The sequence below is a fragment of the Phymastichus coffea genome, unplaced genomic scaffold (assembly GCF_024137745.1).
Source record: "Phymastichus coffea isolate CEN01 unplaced genomic scaffold, Cenicafe_Pcof_1.1 PCOF00129, whole genome shotgun sequence".
Taxonomy (NCBI): domain Eukaryota; kingdom Metazoa; phylum Arthropoda; class Insecta; order Hymenoptera; family Eulophidae; genus Phymastichus; species Phymastichus coffea.
The window spans coordinates 230,218-242,333 of NW_026706940.1; the positions used below are offsets into that span (position 1 = coordinate 230,218).

The window sequence follows — 12,116 nt, forward strand, 5'->3', positions numbered from 1 at the left end:
TAGGAAAGGAACATTAAACAAGACAGCGCTATGAACACGCGAGTTTACGAAACACGTCTCCCCTCCGTATCCTTTTTCGACCACCAGTACGCTAGTACTGTTACATACACTACTAAAGCCAAGTGTCAAGTCAAGTACGCGTGCGTGTACCCATATATCCATATCCACACGTAGTGCGCATGTGGCAACGCCGCTGCTCGAAAAACCAGCAAAGACAGAGATAGAATTAGAGAAAGATAGGCCACAGAGAGTTGTGCCGAAGTTTTGTAAAGAGAAGAAGGGTGTGCGGAGCTCCGTTTTGAATAAAATCTTGAGGCCGAGGAGCTGCTGCAATGGAACAAGTCCTACCGTAGTGACACGTAGCGAAAACTCGTCCGCAGGAGTGCGAGTGAGTGAACGTAATAAGGTGCAGCGATGATCAGGATGGAGCGCAAAGGTAATTCTGGCTGCTCCTGGTGCATAAGAGGAATCAAGTGGGTGCCCGTCCTCTTTATCCTCTGCATCATTAGTTGGTCCTATTACGCCTACGTCGTGCCGCTATGCTACTGTGAGTCATGTTACCTGTAATCTTACTGATTTATTTCTATAAGCTCTAATAGATTGTCACATTATAAAAATTAAAACACTTGTGTTTAGTAGAGTTTGCTTTAATATTGCTGTTATTATACTGTCCAACATCTTGAATTGTATTAATGTTCACAATTTTTATTGTTTTTCCAATTGAAGCATACAAACTTATCAAGTATTGTATAATGAAACTTAATTTGTCGATTGGTTATGATGATTAATTTCATTTATTTACAAATCACATCTGTGTCATGATTGAGGTTTTTCATTTATGTAAATTTACCAATGTTTATGTATTTTTTCTCTCCAAATGGAATGTCAATGAGAGTTGATCATAAACAAAAAGATGCTATTTTTAGTATTGAGAGCAGTATAAGAAAAATTTAATTTTAAATTGGTTTCTATACTTGAGAATTTGAGTCAAAACAGTTCAAATAAGTTTGTTATAATATATTATAATTATTGCTGTATTTCAATTACTTTGGTTTTTCACATTGTGAATGAAATTCAAATTTATGTGTGTTATAAATTTTTATTTACAGATACTGTACAGAGCATGGTTCAAAAAGGTTTGTGTACAATTTGAGTAACATATAAATAATATTGTTATTATCAATAATAAATACTATTCTTTGCAGTTTTTTACTTGATTTTCTTCCATGTGTTTTTTTTCTTATTCCTGTGGTCCTACTGGCAGACCATAATAACAGATTTAGTAAAGGTTCCAGAAAAGGTGAATAAAACTTCTTTGCTTACCTTAAATCTTGTTTATTTATTCATGTTCCTGATTAACTGTGAACTGACTTCTTTCCTCGCTGAAAAGTTAAGCAAAAATAGATACACCAGAAATGTGTTTGAGGTGTAAATCTTTTCTTTGTGATTGATGATTCTCTGTATACATTAGTGTAAGATTTAGTATGATCTAAAATTGAAAAATGTAAAGGTTTGTTAATTTATACCATTAATTAGCTGTAAATCACTTCCATTGTATGTTTTAGTTCAAATTACCTGCTGCTGAAGTAGAAAAACTATTGCATGCAGAAAGTGAAGATACTTATCGACAAGTTTTGGAAAGATTTGCTCAAGACTTGCCTGTCACAAATCGAACAATTAAAGGAGGTAAATGAAAATAATTTTTATTTAATTATTACAAAAGAAAAGAATAAATTCAGTATATTTAATTTTACATTTTTTAGAAATCCGCTTTTGTGATCAGTGTCAACTGGTTAAACCTGACAGAGCACATCATTGCAGTGTTTGTGGCACATGTGTCCTTAAAATGGATCATCACTGCCCATGGGTGAATAACTGTGTAGCCTTCCACAATTATAAGTTCTTCATGTTATTTTTAGCCTATGCTCTTCTTTACTGTATTTATATTGCTGCCACGTCTTTACAATACTTTATTCAGTTTTGGAGGGTAAATTTTATAATATTTTTATAATTGGACATTGTTCATTAACAAAACCACTTAGCACATTGATTCATTGTAAAAAAAAATATTTTACAGGGCGAATTAGAAGGAGACGGTAAATTTCACCTGCTCTTTTTGTTTTTTGTTGCGCTTATGTTCGCCATCAGTCTCAATTCACTCTTCTTCTACCATTGCTACCTCATTTTGCACAACAGATCGACGTTAGGTAAATAATTGCAACACAATTAACTTATATGTTTTATTGTAATATATTAGAAAATGGGATATTTATCGTTTTGAATGAATGAAAGTAAGAAAAGTTTATTAATGTGAATATTTTATTAAAGTGACATAAATGAGTTAATGAACTTCGTAACGTTCTTTTGAATTACATTCTTATAATAATTATACATAAATGAAAAGTATTATATTAATGTTATTTAAAATTAACAGAGGCATTCCGACCTCCTATGTTCCGCACTGGGAAAGATAAAGACGGTTTCAGTCTTGGAAAATACAATAATTTTCAAGAAGTTTTCGGTGACGATTCCAGACTATGGTTCATACCGATTTTTACTAGGTAAGATAATAATCTTGATAACCTTTATTCTTATCCACTGTATGCTATCGTAACCACGTTGAAAGATATTTACGGAGAGTATCGATTTTAAGATAAAATCGTTATGACGAATAACTAATGAATAATTAATCATTGATGGATTATTTCATACCTAGGGAATGAGGAATGCATGATTACGATGCACTTGAAATCTTTATTCTCCGTACTTGCAAAAGTAAACGAATCGTCTTAGGGCAATGGTAAAAGCTTCCGTTTTTAACCGATTGGTGGATATGTTGAGTTTTTTTATTCATTTTTACAACGCGAGCTTGCATATACGCGAGTGGCGTCATTATTAGAAATAGGTCAGTAGTGCAATCTGCTCAGCGCTGTATGACGCCTACTCATCTTCGCCGTATATACCTACAAGCCAATACATATTTTGCCGATAATGGGGAAAAAACTCAGTTGTTATAATAATAATACATTGTACGGACTTTGAGCCAACTGCACAATACCGACACGTAGGTAACGGCCGTCATCGCATTCGCGCGTATATCCTTAAACATCGTCAATTTGGACTTCTTATGCACTTGTCGATTACTTTGTGTAAGTGTTACATCATACACGAAAAAAAAATATCGTGGTTTTTTCTTTTAGCACACTATGAGTTCTGCCTGAAAGTTCGTTTATTCAGACGTAGATAATTTCTTTCTTTCTATTTGACACGTTATCATTATGTTGCATAATTTACACTTTTAGCTCTTATTTTGTATTTTATACTTTTGTTATGCCTCGTATTTCAGCGTTTCGATATTTCTATCGCAAAGCGATTTTTACAAGCGGGTTTACTTTGCTCAATGAAAATAAACTTTGAGAGAATCAAGTTAAAACTATGAATTGTTGGAAGCTTTCGAGATAGCTGGCAAGTTGCTTTATTTCACCTTTGAATGCATGAAACATTTCAGAATAAGCACATTACATGATATTTCACGAACTTGATTCTTTTACCAAATTCCATGTCAAATTTGAATTACCTGAGCATACAATAAATTCTCGTAGAAAGTTACATAAATGTTATTTTTCCATAAAGAAATGAAGAAAAAATGTATTAAGAAAATGAATCGTCAATTAAAAGAAAAATACGTGGGGTTGCAATCGGTTTGTTCTAGTCTCGGGAACGGAGTGGATTTTCCGGTACGCTCGCAGCACCAGGGTGCCCCCAATACGTACAACTCGATGGGCAGTACTCAAAACAGGTCAGCATTCATTATCCGAGCCTAAGCTCGCAGCATTTTTAGCAATTTTATTAACATCAAGAAATAAAGCTGCTTTTTCAGATCTTACTTAACGTCACTCCAATTTCTCAACTTCATAATTGTTATCTTTGAAACAAGTTTTTTAAACTATCTTTACTATGGAACTCTGATAAGGTTTTTGCAATTTTTTCCTTAAATTGCAGCATTAGATGAACAGTGGTGTATTTAAAATATTAGAATAATGGCCTACCTATTGAAGTCGCGTTATTTTGTAATTTATTATCAGATATGAAAGAAGTCGAGTTCCAGAGTGAGGACGATAAAATTTGCGAAGAAGTTACCGTTGCACGTGCATGCTGGTGATAGAATTTTCTCGCACGCTTACACCTTTCCTGACTAACACTATAATACTGCCTGGAGTATTATGAAATTAGAGCTATTATTAGTATAGATTTCTAATTTCCTATTGAATACTGTGCTTGTGTTTTCGGTTGTGATATTCTTTTTGAGTTGGTATGTACATGCCGAATGTAATTTGTTTATGCATGCGTTTTGAGTTACATGTACGTCAAATACACAAATAAATAAAACGACAGAAGTGATTGCGAACTTGCAACAAATCGTGAATGTAACGTGTACATATAGACAATATTATTAAGAGCCACTTCATCATGTAAATGCGTATATTAAAAATATATGCTTCCGTATTATGTAGGTGAAAAGAGAAACTCCATAAACATAGAACACACATGCGATTTAGAGAATCATGCGATATTGCATGGACCCAAGATGTAGCCGTACTTTGGACCTTCATCGCATATATACATCATTGTTCGTGATACCTTCATAAAAGCTCCTCTGATTATATAAATAGATCCAACATCATAACGCGATCGTTACCAATCTCAGAGGTATTGTGCATCTGGTTCCTAGATTTATATATATATACACATTACTTTTATGCGTCTTACGTGTGAATTTCGAATGGTGTAACTGTGCAGATAACAAATTACATTGAATTCCGATAGCATCTATCTAATTACGTGATTTTTTTAATATTTCCCAAAACGCTTAGATCTTTTTGTGTAAATATATTAATTTTGATGTAATTATATGATGTCATTTCTTAATTCAACATTTTACATCAAAATACTTTCATAAAAATCATGTATAAAGTAACATTTGAGATAGAAAGTCATTCATCGATATCCGCAGCTTACACTATTTTCCTATACTTTTTATATCTGCATTAGACGTCTCTTCATAAAGCAATTGAACAAGTAATATCGATCTCCCAATTGGTTTTTTGTGTATACAAGATTAAATTTGGTTTTAGTTGTAAAAATAAGTGAAAGTCATGCGAAGAAAGCAAATTTTTCAATTCTTTTTCGAAGAACCTTTAATAATAATTAATCAGCATGAATATTTTAGTGTTTTTTGTTCCAAATACCGAATACATTCTGATTTAATCAAGTATTTGAACGAAAATCACAACTAATTTTTTTTCTTATCTATTTATTTTAACGTGTTATGAATGTCGATGAAAGAATTTTGCTACTTATATAAATAAGAAACACAATACACAAATCGATCTACAGCAAATACGGAAACGTGTAGCCCATATAAAGGCAAGCTGACAATTGTGCACATAATTGTTTTACACATAACTATTCTGCATAGTAATATGGAGTGATGAATCAGGGTAACTGCTGTCTTATTGTGCCAATAATTCATGTGTAAAATAATTGTCTGTACGATCGTCAGCTTTCCTATTAAATATTTTTACTTAAAGCTTTTGGGCATTTCGGAATTTTGTGATGTATCAAATATCGCTCATTAAATCTGACGAGAATTAGAAGTATTTGCAAAAATTACAATTTCACTTTCTGTAAATATGATTCGCTCAACAAATAACGTTTTTCGTATCGCAGCAGTTGGCTGCTTCATCCAGTTTGTTTGTTTTCTTTAGATCGAGATCGCACTAGTTGTGTACACTGAATCTAATTGTTTGCTTTTATAAGAAAGTCAGTGTACTTTTATAAGTTGAAAATCTCTCTAGAAGAACAAATAATTCTTTAAATTTGTTTTACAAAATCTCGAGCTCAAGACACGTGTTATTTCTAAAAAATCGCGTAACCAGTTGTAAAATAAAAAGTCAGTTGTCCAAATATAAAATAGGACTGGTATAGTTACACCGTTGAGAATACAGCACAGAAACGCAGTGCAATCGTTTCATTAGGCTCTCGCTTCAGTAGAGCACAAAACAAGTTCACGCGTAGAAAAGGATTTTTTGCCGCGGCAAAATTGGAAAACAACACTTTTCTCGATCGTGCAAACTATGAAATTCAGTTATTAAACGGAGCACAGAGTCAATCAATTGGATTGAAAGAAAAAAAAAGCAAGAGCCTTTTTTACCATGCAATTTACTATGGTAAAATTCATGGGTATACACGGCTGCAAATAAGCCAGAAGGTCGAAAAGATTGACAATAGATAATCATTAGATCGCATGAACAATGGGTTTACAGCTTTGGCGACGGGGTGACATTCCCAGAGAGACAATTCGACGAGGATCGACATACTCTACTGGGGGTCGAGACGCAACGATGGACCGGCGGCGACGAGACCGAACTTGACTCGCCTTTGGCCGGCTCTCGTGCAGGTATTTGGTAGCACGTGCGACAGACAAGACTTAGCTTCGCTACTACCTACCTTCCCATTCCATCTCATCTCTCTGCACTTGGCATCGTCGAGAGAAAGAATCTAATCATTTTCGCGTGAATGTTTTTAGAGCAAGTGCTATTTGGAGAATTTTCACGCGAAATACTACATTCGTCTGAGGTCTACATTTACTCTCGGAGTGTGATATAGCCGTAAAGTGTATTTTTTTGTTTTTTTTTATTTAGTTTATCATGTTTTTCATAGCACCTCGGCCGAAGCTATTCGAAAGCAAAGTTATCTTCTTGGAAAATTAATAAGCAATTCAGACTGCTTTGCTCGATGACGCTTCTACAAACAGATAGTTACGGATTATGGAGTAAACTTTTTATACGATAGATGTAATCAAATACTAGCTTAAGATTGATAACGAATAAATTTTCTATATGAAATCAGTTCATAAGTCGTAAGCATTTACAAAGCGAAATATGTAAACTCATGAACTGTAGAGAAATGTAATTTTGTAAAACGAATGACTGTGAAGTTGTTAAGATTGACATTCAATATAGCTTGATGTAAGTAAAAATTCGATTGCACTCCAAAGTCAGGATAATTTTTCTAGATTTTATACCATATAATAATTGTGTTAGTATTTCCACTAGTGTATGATTGTACAGAAATAATTTTCACTTTTTATCTAGTCTCAACGACATGAGTTTCGGCTACTCTGTAGCAAACGTACTCTTTAAGTAATTTTCCAGTTTTCAGAATTTTTTGTTTGATTGTATAACATTATTTTGCCAATGATTTTAGTTTATTTGCTATTGTTTTCTATGCTTATTATTTTGTTTTCATTTGATACGATGAAGTGTGAAACTAATTAAGCAATATCACTTAAATCTACTGTCAAGTAAACATATCATGATCTGCAAATACCGTGATTCATAGGTACGTTTTCTTCTTTTTTATTGGTCAGGACCATTAATTTTCGTTGCGCCATTACTACATGTCAATAAGTACACTTTAGTACTTGCAATGTAAAATGATGGTTATAAATTACATTCTGAAAATATTTTTATGACGAAAACCGTAAGCAACCAAAGTATCACAAAGAAAATCTATGTGCAATTATCAAAAATAATTTTTTTTTTCATATAGCGATGAACCTTATTTTGCGTTTGAGCAATTGTTGAAACAAATAGACTTGCAAAAAAGGAAGAAATGAGTAGAAAAAAAGAAATTCGTTTGTTTTCCAAACAATATATACTGACAATAATTGACGAGTAAATGTTTGTGAATTCGTTAAGCATTTTAATATGTACATTGCTTATAATAAAATAAGAAATTCATTCAAACTTTACATCTTTTGTTATAATTGAAATTAATCATAAATGTTTTTATTGTCGATGATTCTTATATCTTTCGATCATTTGAATTATATTTGTAATTTTATAGCTTAACAGTTGGGATTATGCATGTTGCATTTATAAAATCACAATAATTAATGGAATTGAGTTGATTGGGTATTTATTTTATCACAATTTGTTTCTATTAATTTTTTATTTAAATTATATGATGTATTTACATTGTTCAAATAAAAATAACGGGCTTCGAAAGAAAAGAAAAACAAAGTTGTGTAAAATAGGTGCCAAAAAGACGAATCTTCTTCTATCGTATATACGTTTTAATAATTAATTTTCAAGCAATACTAGCAAAACTTTATGGTCTATAGGTCGCCATTAGATGAAATCACTTTGGTACAAGGGGCTACAATATTGGCTCTTGGCACGGGGTAATGTCTGTTCTACTTTATTTATATCGACTAACAAAAAATTGTCTAATACTTAAGTATTCAGTTCATTAACTAACATTTTTTTGTACGTTTATTAGCTTATTGTACGTAAAATGATGGCACATATTTAACGTCAATAATATCACGTACCATATGAAAATGTGATTGTATAGTGATGTCATAAATAATTAGAAATTTTATTGAAAATTAGAAATTGGTATTCATTTTTTATGTTCATTTACTATAAGCTTTAAACTTAATATTTGATTAGTTCGACATAAAAAAGTTGTAGTCATGAAAAGTATTGAGTGTGTATTGTTACATGCTTATAAAAATCAGTATAAAAATACGTATTCTAAGTATATTTGTTTTCTTTATCTGTTTAAAAAAATCAATTACTGCATTTCTTTCTTAAAATAAAAATGTTCGTATTGCAAACAAAGATCATGCACTATTCAGTTTTTGTATAACACAACTTGTAATTGATTTTTAAATATTTGCACACTTTTTTACATTTGAATGTTTGAATTGTCTATTGAGAGCTATTTGAGAAAGTATATAGATGTTTTAGTTGAATATTTGTGATATTCATTCCCAAGCAAATACTTTAATTATTTTTTAATGTGGAATATAAAAATACATACTTTTCAAATTAGATTTTTCACTTCATTTTCATCTTATGCCCTACTATACCACGACATTAATGAATGATAATTATGTTTATTATAGCTTTAATTAATAATATTTTTCTGAAACATCCGTTTTAGCACTGCTGTCATAGGTTCAATTGTGGATGCAAATCAACCTCTGGTCGACCCAGCCTGCATAGTTTAATTTATGAATACGAGATTATAATAATTATGAAAATTGGCAGCCTCATCCTTTGACGCTGAAACTATGAGTTGGTAAAAAATTGAATTTTTATTGATTCATTTATTGACTAGAAATAATATAATTAAATCGATTAAAATCAATTTTAAACCGAAATATATATTAGAAAAATCAGTACGTGCATTGAAGATATTTATAAGTATGTACATGATTTTACTAATTTTTGTTCACAAACGATTTGCAATGTGTTTTTTCTACCAAGACTTCTTCATTAACGTTATATGAAATTTTATGAAGAGAAACTTTTAAAGATACATTTCAATTATTGATGTACTTCATTTATTTGTATAGTCATTGAAATTAATCGTAAGCATACTTAAAAATGATAAATTTTATTGGATTTTGTTTTTTTAAATTATTATGGAAGCATTTTTTTAGGATTTATGCAAAGCACAAATATACAAGATATATTTATTTAAAGTTATAAAATATCGCATTGTTTTATCAGATTGGCAGTGTCCGTTTCGTACAGATATTCCGTGATTTGATTTCATACGAATTTTTTTGATTTATCTAATATAATGCTTTTCTATTAAACACCAAAAATAAGATAATATTCTCTTAAAAAATAAAATATTATCGGACATTATATCTTTTTACAGAAAAATTAACAAAGAATTAATTGGTATAAAATATTTTACACGACAAAATCGCACATTTCATAATTTTTTAATAGGCAAAATTTCAAGTCTATAATTCTTTCAAAAATTTATTTGTTTCTGCACAAATATGTTATGTAGAATACTTTAGGCTAATTATTTTGCAATCTAATTTCACGTGGAAATTTTATATGTCTAATAGTACCTTATTTAATGATGAATACTATTTTTTGTTTTCTGTTCAATTAGAAAAGCATTACTTTAAATAAAACAAAATTTAGAAGTTCATGTAGAATCGGTATTAAACAAATTGAACCATTGTATTAAATATTATTTTAACACAAGTTATATATACTGCAATTTATAGAATAAATCAAGTGATAATGTTTTACTTCAAATAGTCAGACATAAATATATTGTAATACAATAAAAATATTTTTTATTCGCAACTTATCATTTCAAAATATACAGAAGTGCAATAATTACCGTTTAAATTACAATAACAGTTATGAGGTCATTAAAACTATATTGTATTTACATCTGCTATATACAGAAGTAAAGTCATATATGCCGAATATCATATCTTTAAATGCAATTACTAAATTCCATGTAAATTATTAACAATGCATAAATATGCATTATTTATGAATTTTATTTTGTTTATTTCAATAATGGCGTATATCTAAATTTAGTGTTATTATTTGTACTGACAATTTGTTTTGCAATGAATTGTTACTTATTAAAAGAAAATAAGTCGTTTAAAAGTCGATAAGCTTTTTAAACTGATTTTCTTTTTAACGTATATGATATGATAAATGTCCTTTTATACTTTGTAAACGTGTGAATTAATGGAGACTTAAAATATGGCTACTTAAATGACAATATAATAATATTTTTAGTCAGTCTGTTGTGTATTAAGAATATAAGGCGTATTCCTTTTAACAATCAAGGACTGATACGAACCGTATTCGCAATACTACAATAAACAAAATAATATTTTTCCATCATGTTAAAGTAATACAATATTCATCTGTAAATGATGGGAATATTATCACATATATTGTATATTTGAAAAAACTCTGTGAAATGGAAATATTAGTTTGGAAAAAAATAAAATAAGTTGTAATTTATTTTATAGTAATCGCTTCCGCTGATGAGCACATGATGATAATAAATCGTAACAAACGATATGAAATAATTATATTGCTTAGTCGAATTTTTAACAATATAACTTTGAAGATGCATTTTATTTTTTATTAAAATTAAGAGAAAACCTCGCTGATAAATAGGCTAACGGTGCCTTTCTAATATATAGCGATACACCTAAAAAGTAGACAAAAGAAAATGGCATAATTAACTAGTTATGTCTCACAAGTTTTCAATGGTTTGCTTGCATAACATGTGAAAATTTTGTTTTGTATAGCGCTGCCAACTGACACATGATTTTTATTAAACAAAGAAAAAGCAACAATACAACTAAAATGAAAATAAAAAAATAATTGATTGTAAATATATATAAGGAAAATAAATATTTTCAAAATACTATCAATTATAACACTGTAAATAAATTCTTATAAGAATAACAAATAGTTTTTTAATTAATACATTATCTTTTTTACCACATTTTGAGTATCATTTTTTATTTTGCAAATATTTTTAAATCTATTGTATTACATAACTGACCGGGCTACCGTGGAAACATTTTAGGACACGAAGTTGCCCCCTCGCAATTTTCAAGGGAAATTAATAGCGAAAAAGGGAAAACGGCATTTATTGCCTTATTTATCTCTGGTATAATTGCAAATTTCCCTTTTTCAATTACTTGGAAATACGTGAACATTTTGATTTTCGAATCACCTAGTTAATGACTATTATTTTGACGATTTGTTGTAGAATTTTTGAGTAAGGTCTCGAAAGGAAATTATTATTTCCCTTATTATCCCCCATTCGCTTTTTCAATAAACTGCATGAATTTTAAATAAAATTAATAACAATTTTTGACGTCTCAAATAGCAACAAAAAAAATTCAGTCTATATTTTGCCGTTCCATATTCTGACGAAGGTCCTGGTCAACGGCGCGCAGTCGTTTGCTTTTGAATGAAAACATCATTTACCTTCGCCAGTACTACATCGGAAAGCAAGAATAGTGGGTTGTCTCGCGTCTGCTTAGTTTTACGGAAAAAAGCGACTGAGTGGTGCTCGATGGCGGACAAGTGACACAGTACCTCACTTTTCTCTTTCTCATACTCACTAAACATTATTTCATTAATTTACATTTAAATTCATTTCACTGACAATTACACAAATCGAACACATGCCAAGCTGCAAGGACTTTTCAGAGTACCAATACCAGCAGAAAGTCAGCAAATTCGCGGCTC

At 30.5% G+C, this 12,116-nt stretch overlaps 1 protein-coding gene across 2 annotated transcripts; it reads left to right on the top strand.

Moving 5' to 3' along the window:
- The first annotated feature begins 177 nt into the window (after positions 1 to 177).
- Positions 178 to 11,310, top strand: LOC131671594 (palmitoyltransferase ZDHHC20-A). 2 transcript variants are annotated; one of them, XM_058948124.1, is made up of 10 exons: positions 178 to 547; positions 1,110 to 1,136; positions 1,206 to 1,300; positions 1,566 to 1,686; positions 1,764 to 1,987; positions 2,078 to 2,207; positions 2,435 to 2,561; positions 3,713 to 3,799; positions 6,327 to 6,460; positions 9,016 to 11,310. In XM_058948124.1, the coding sequence occupies exons 1-10, from the start codon at positions 415 to 417 to the stop codon at positions 9,027 to 9,029; spliced, it is 1,092 nt and encodes a 363-aa protein (XP_058804107.1). In that variant the 5' UTR covers positions 178 to 414; the 3' UTR covers positions 9,030 to 11,310. The 2 variants fall into 2 exon arrangements, with proteins under 2 accessions (XP_058804107.1, XP_058804108.1); XM_058948125.1 differs by lacking the exon at positions 3,713 to 3,799 and having other exon boundaries at positions 179 to 547.
- The last annotated feature ends 806 nt before the right edge of the window (positions 11,311 to 12,116 follow it).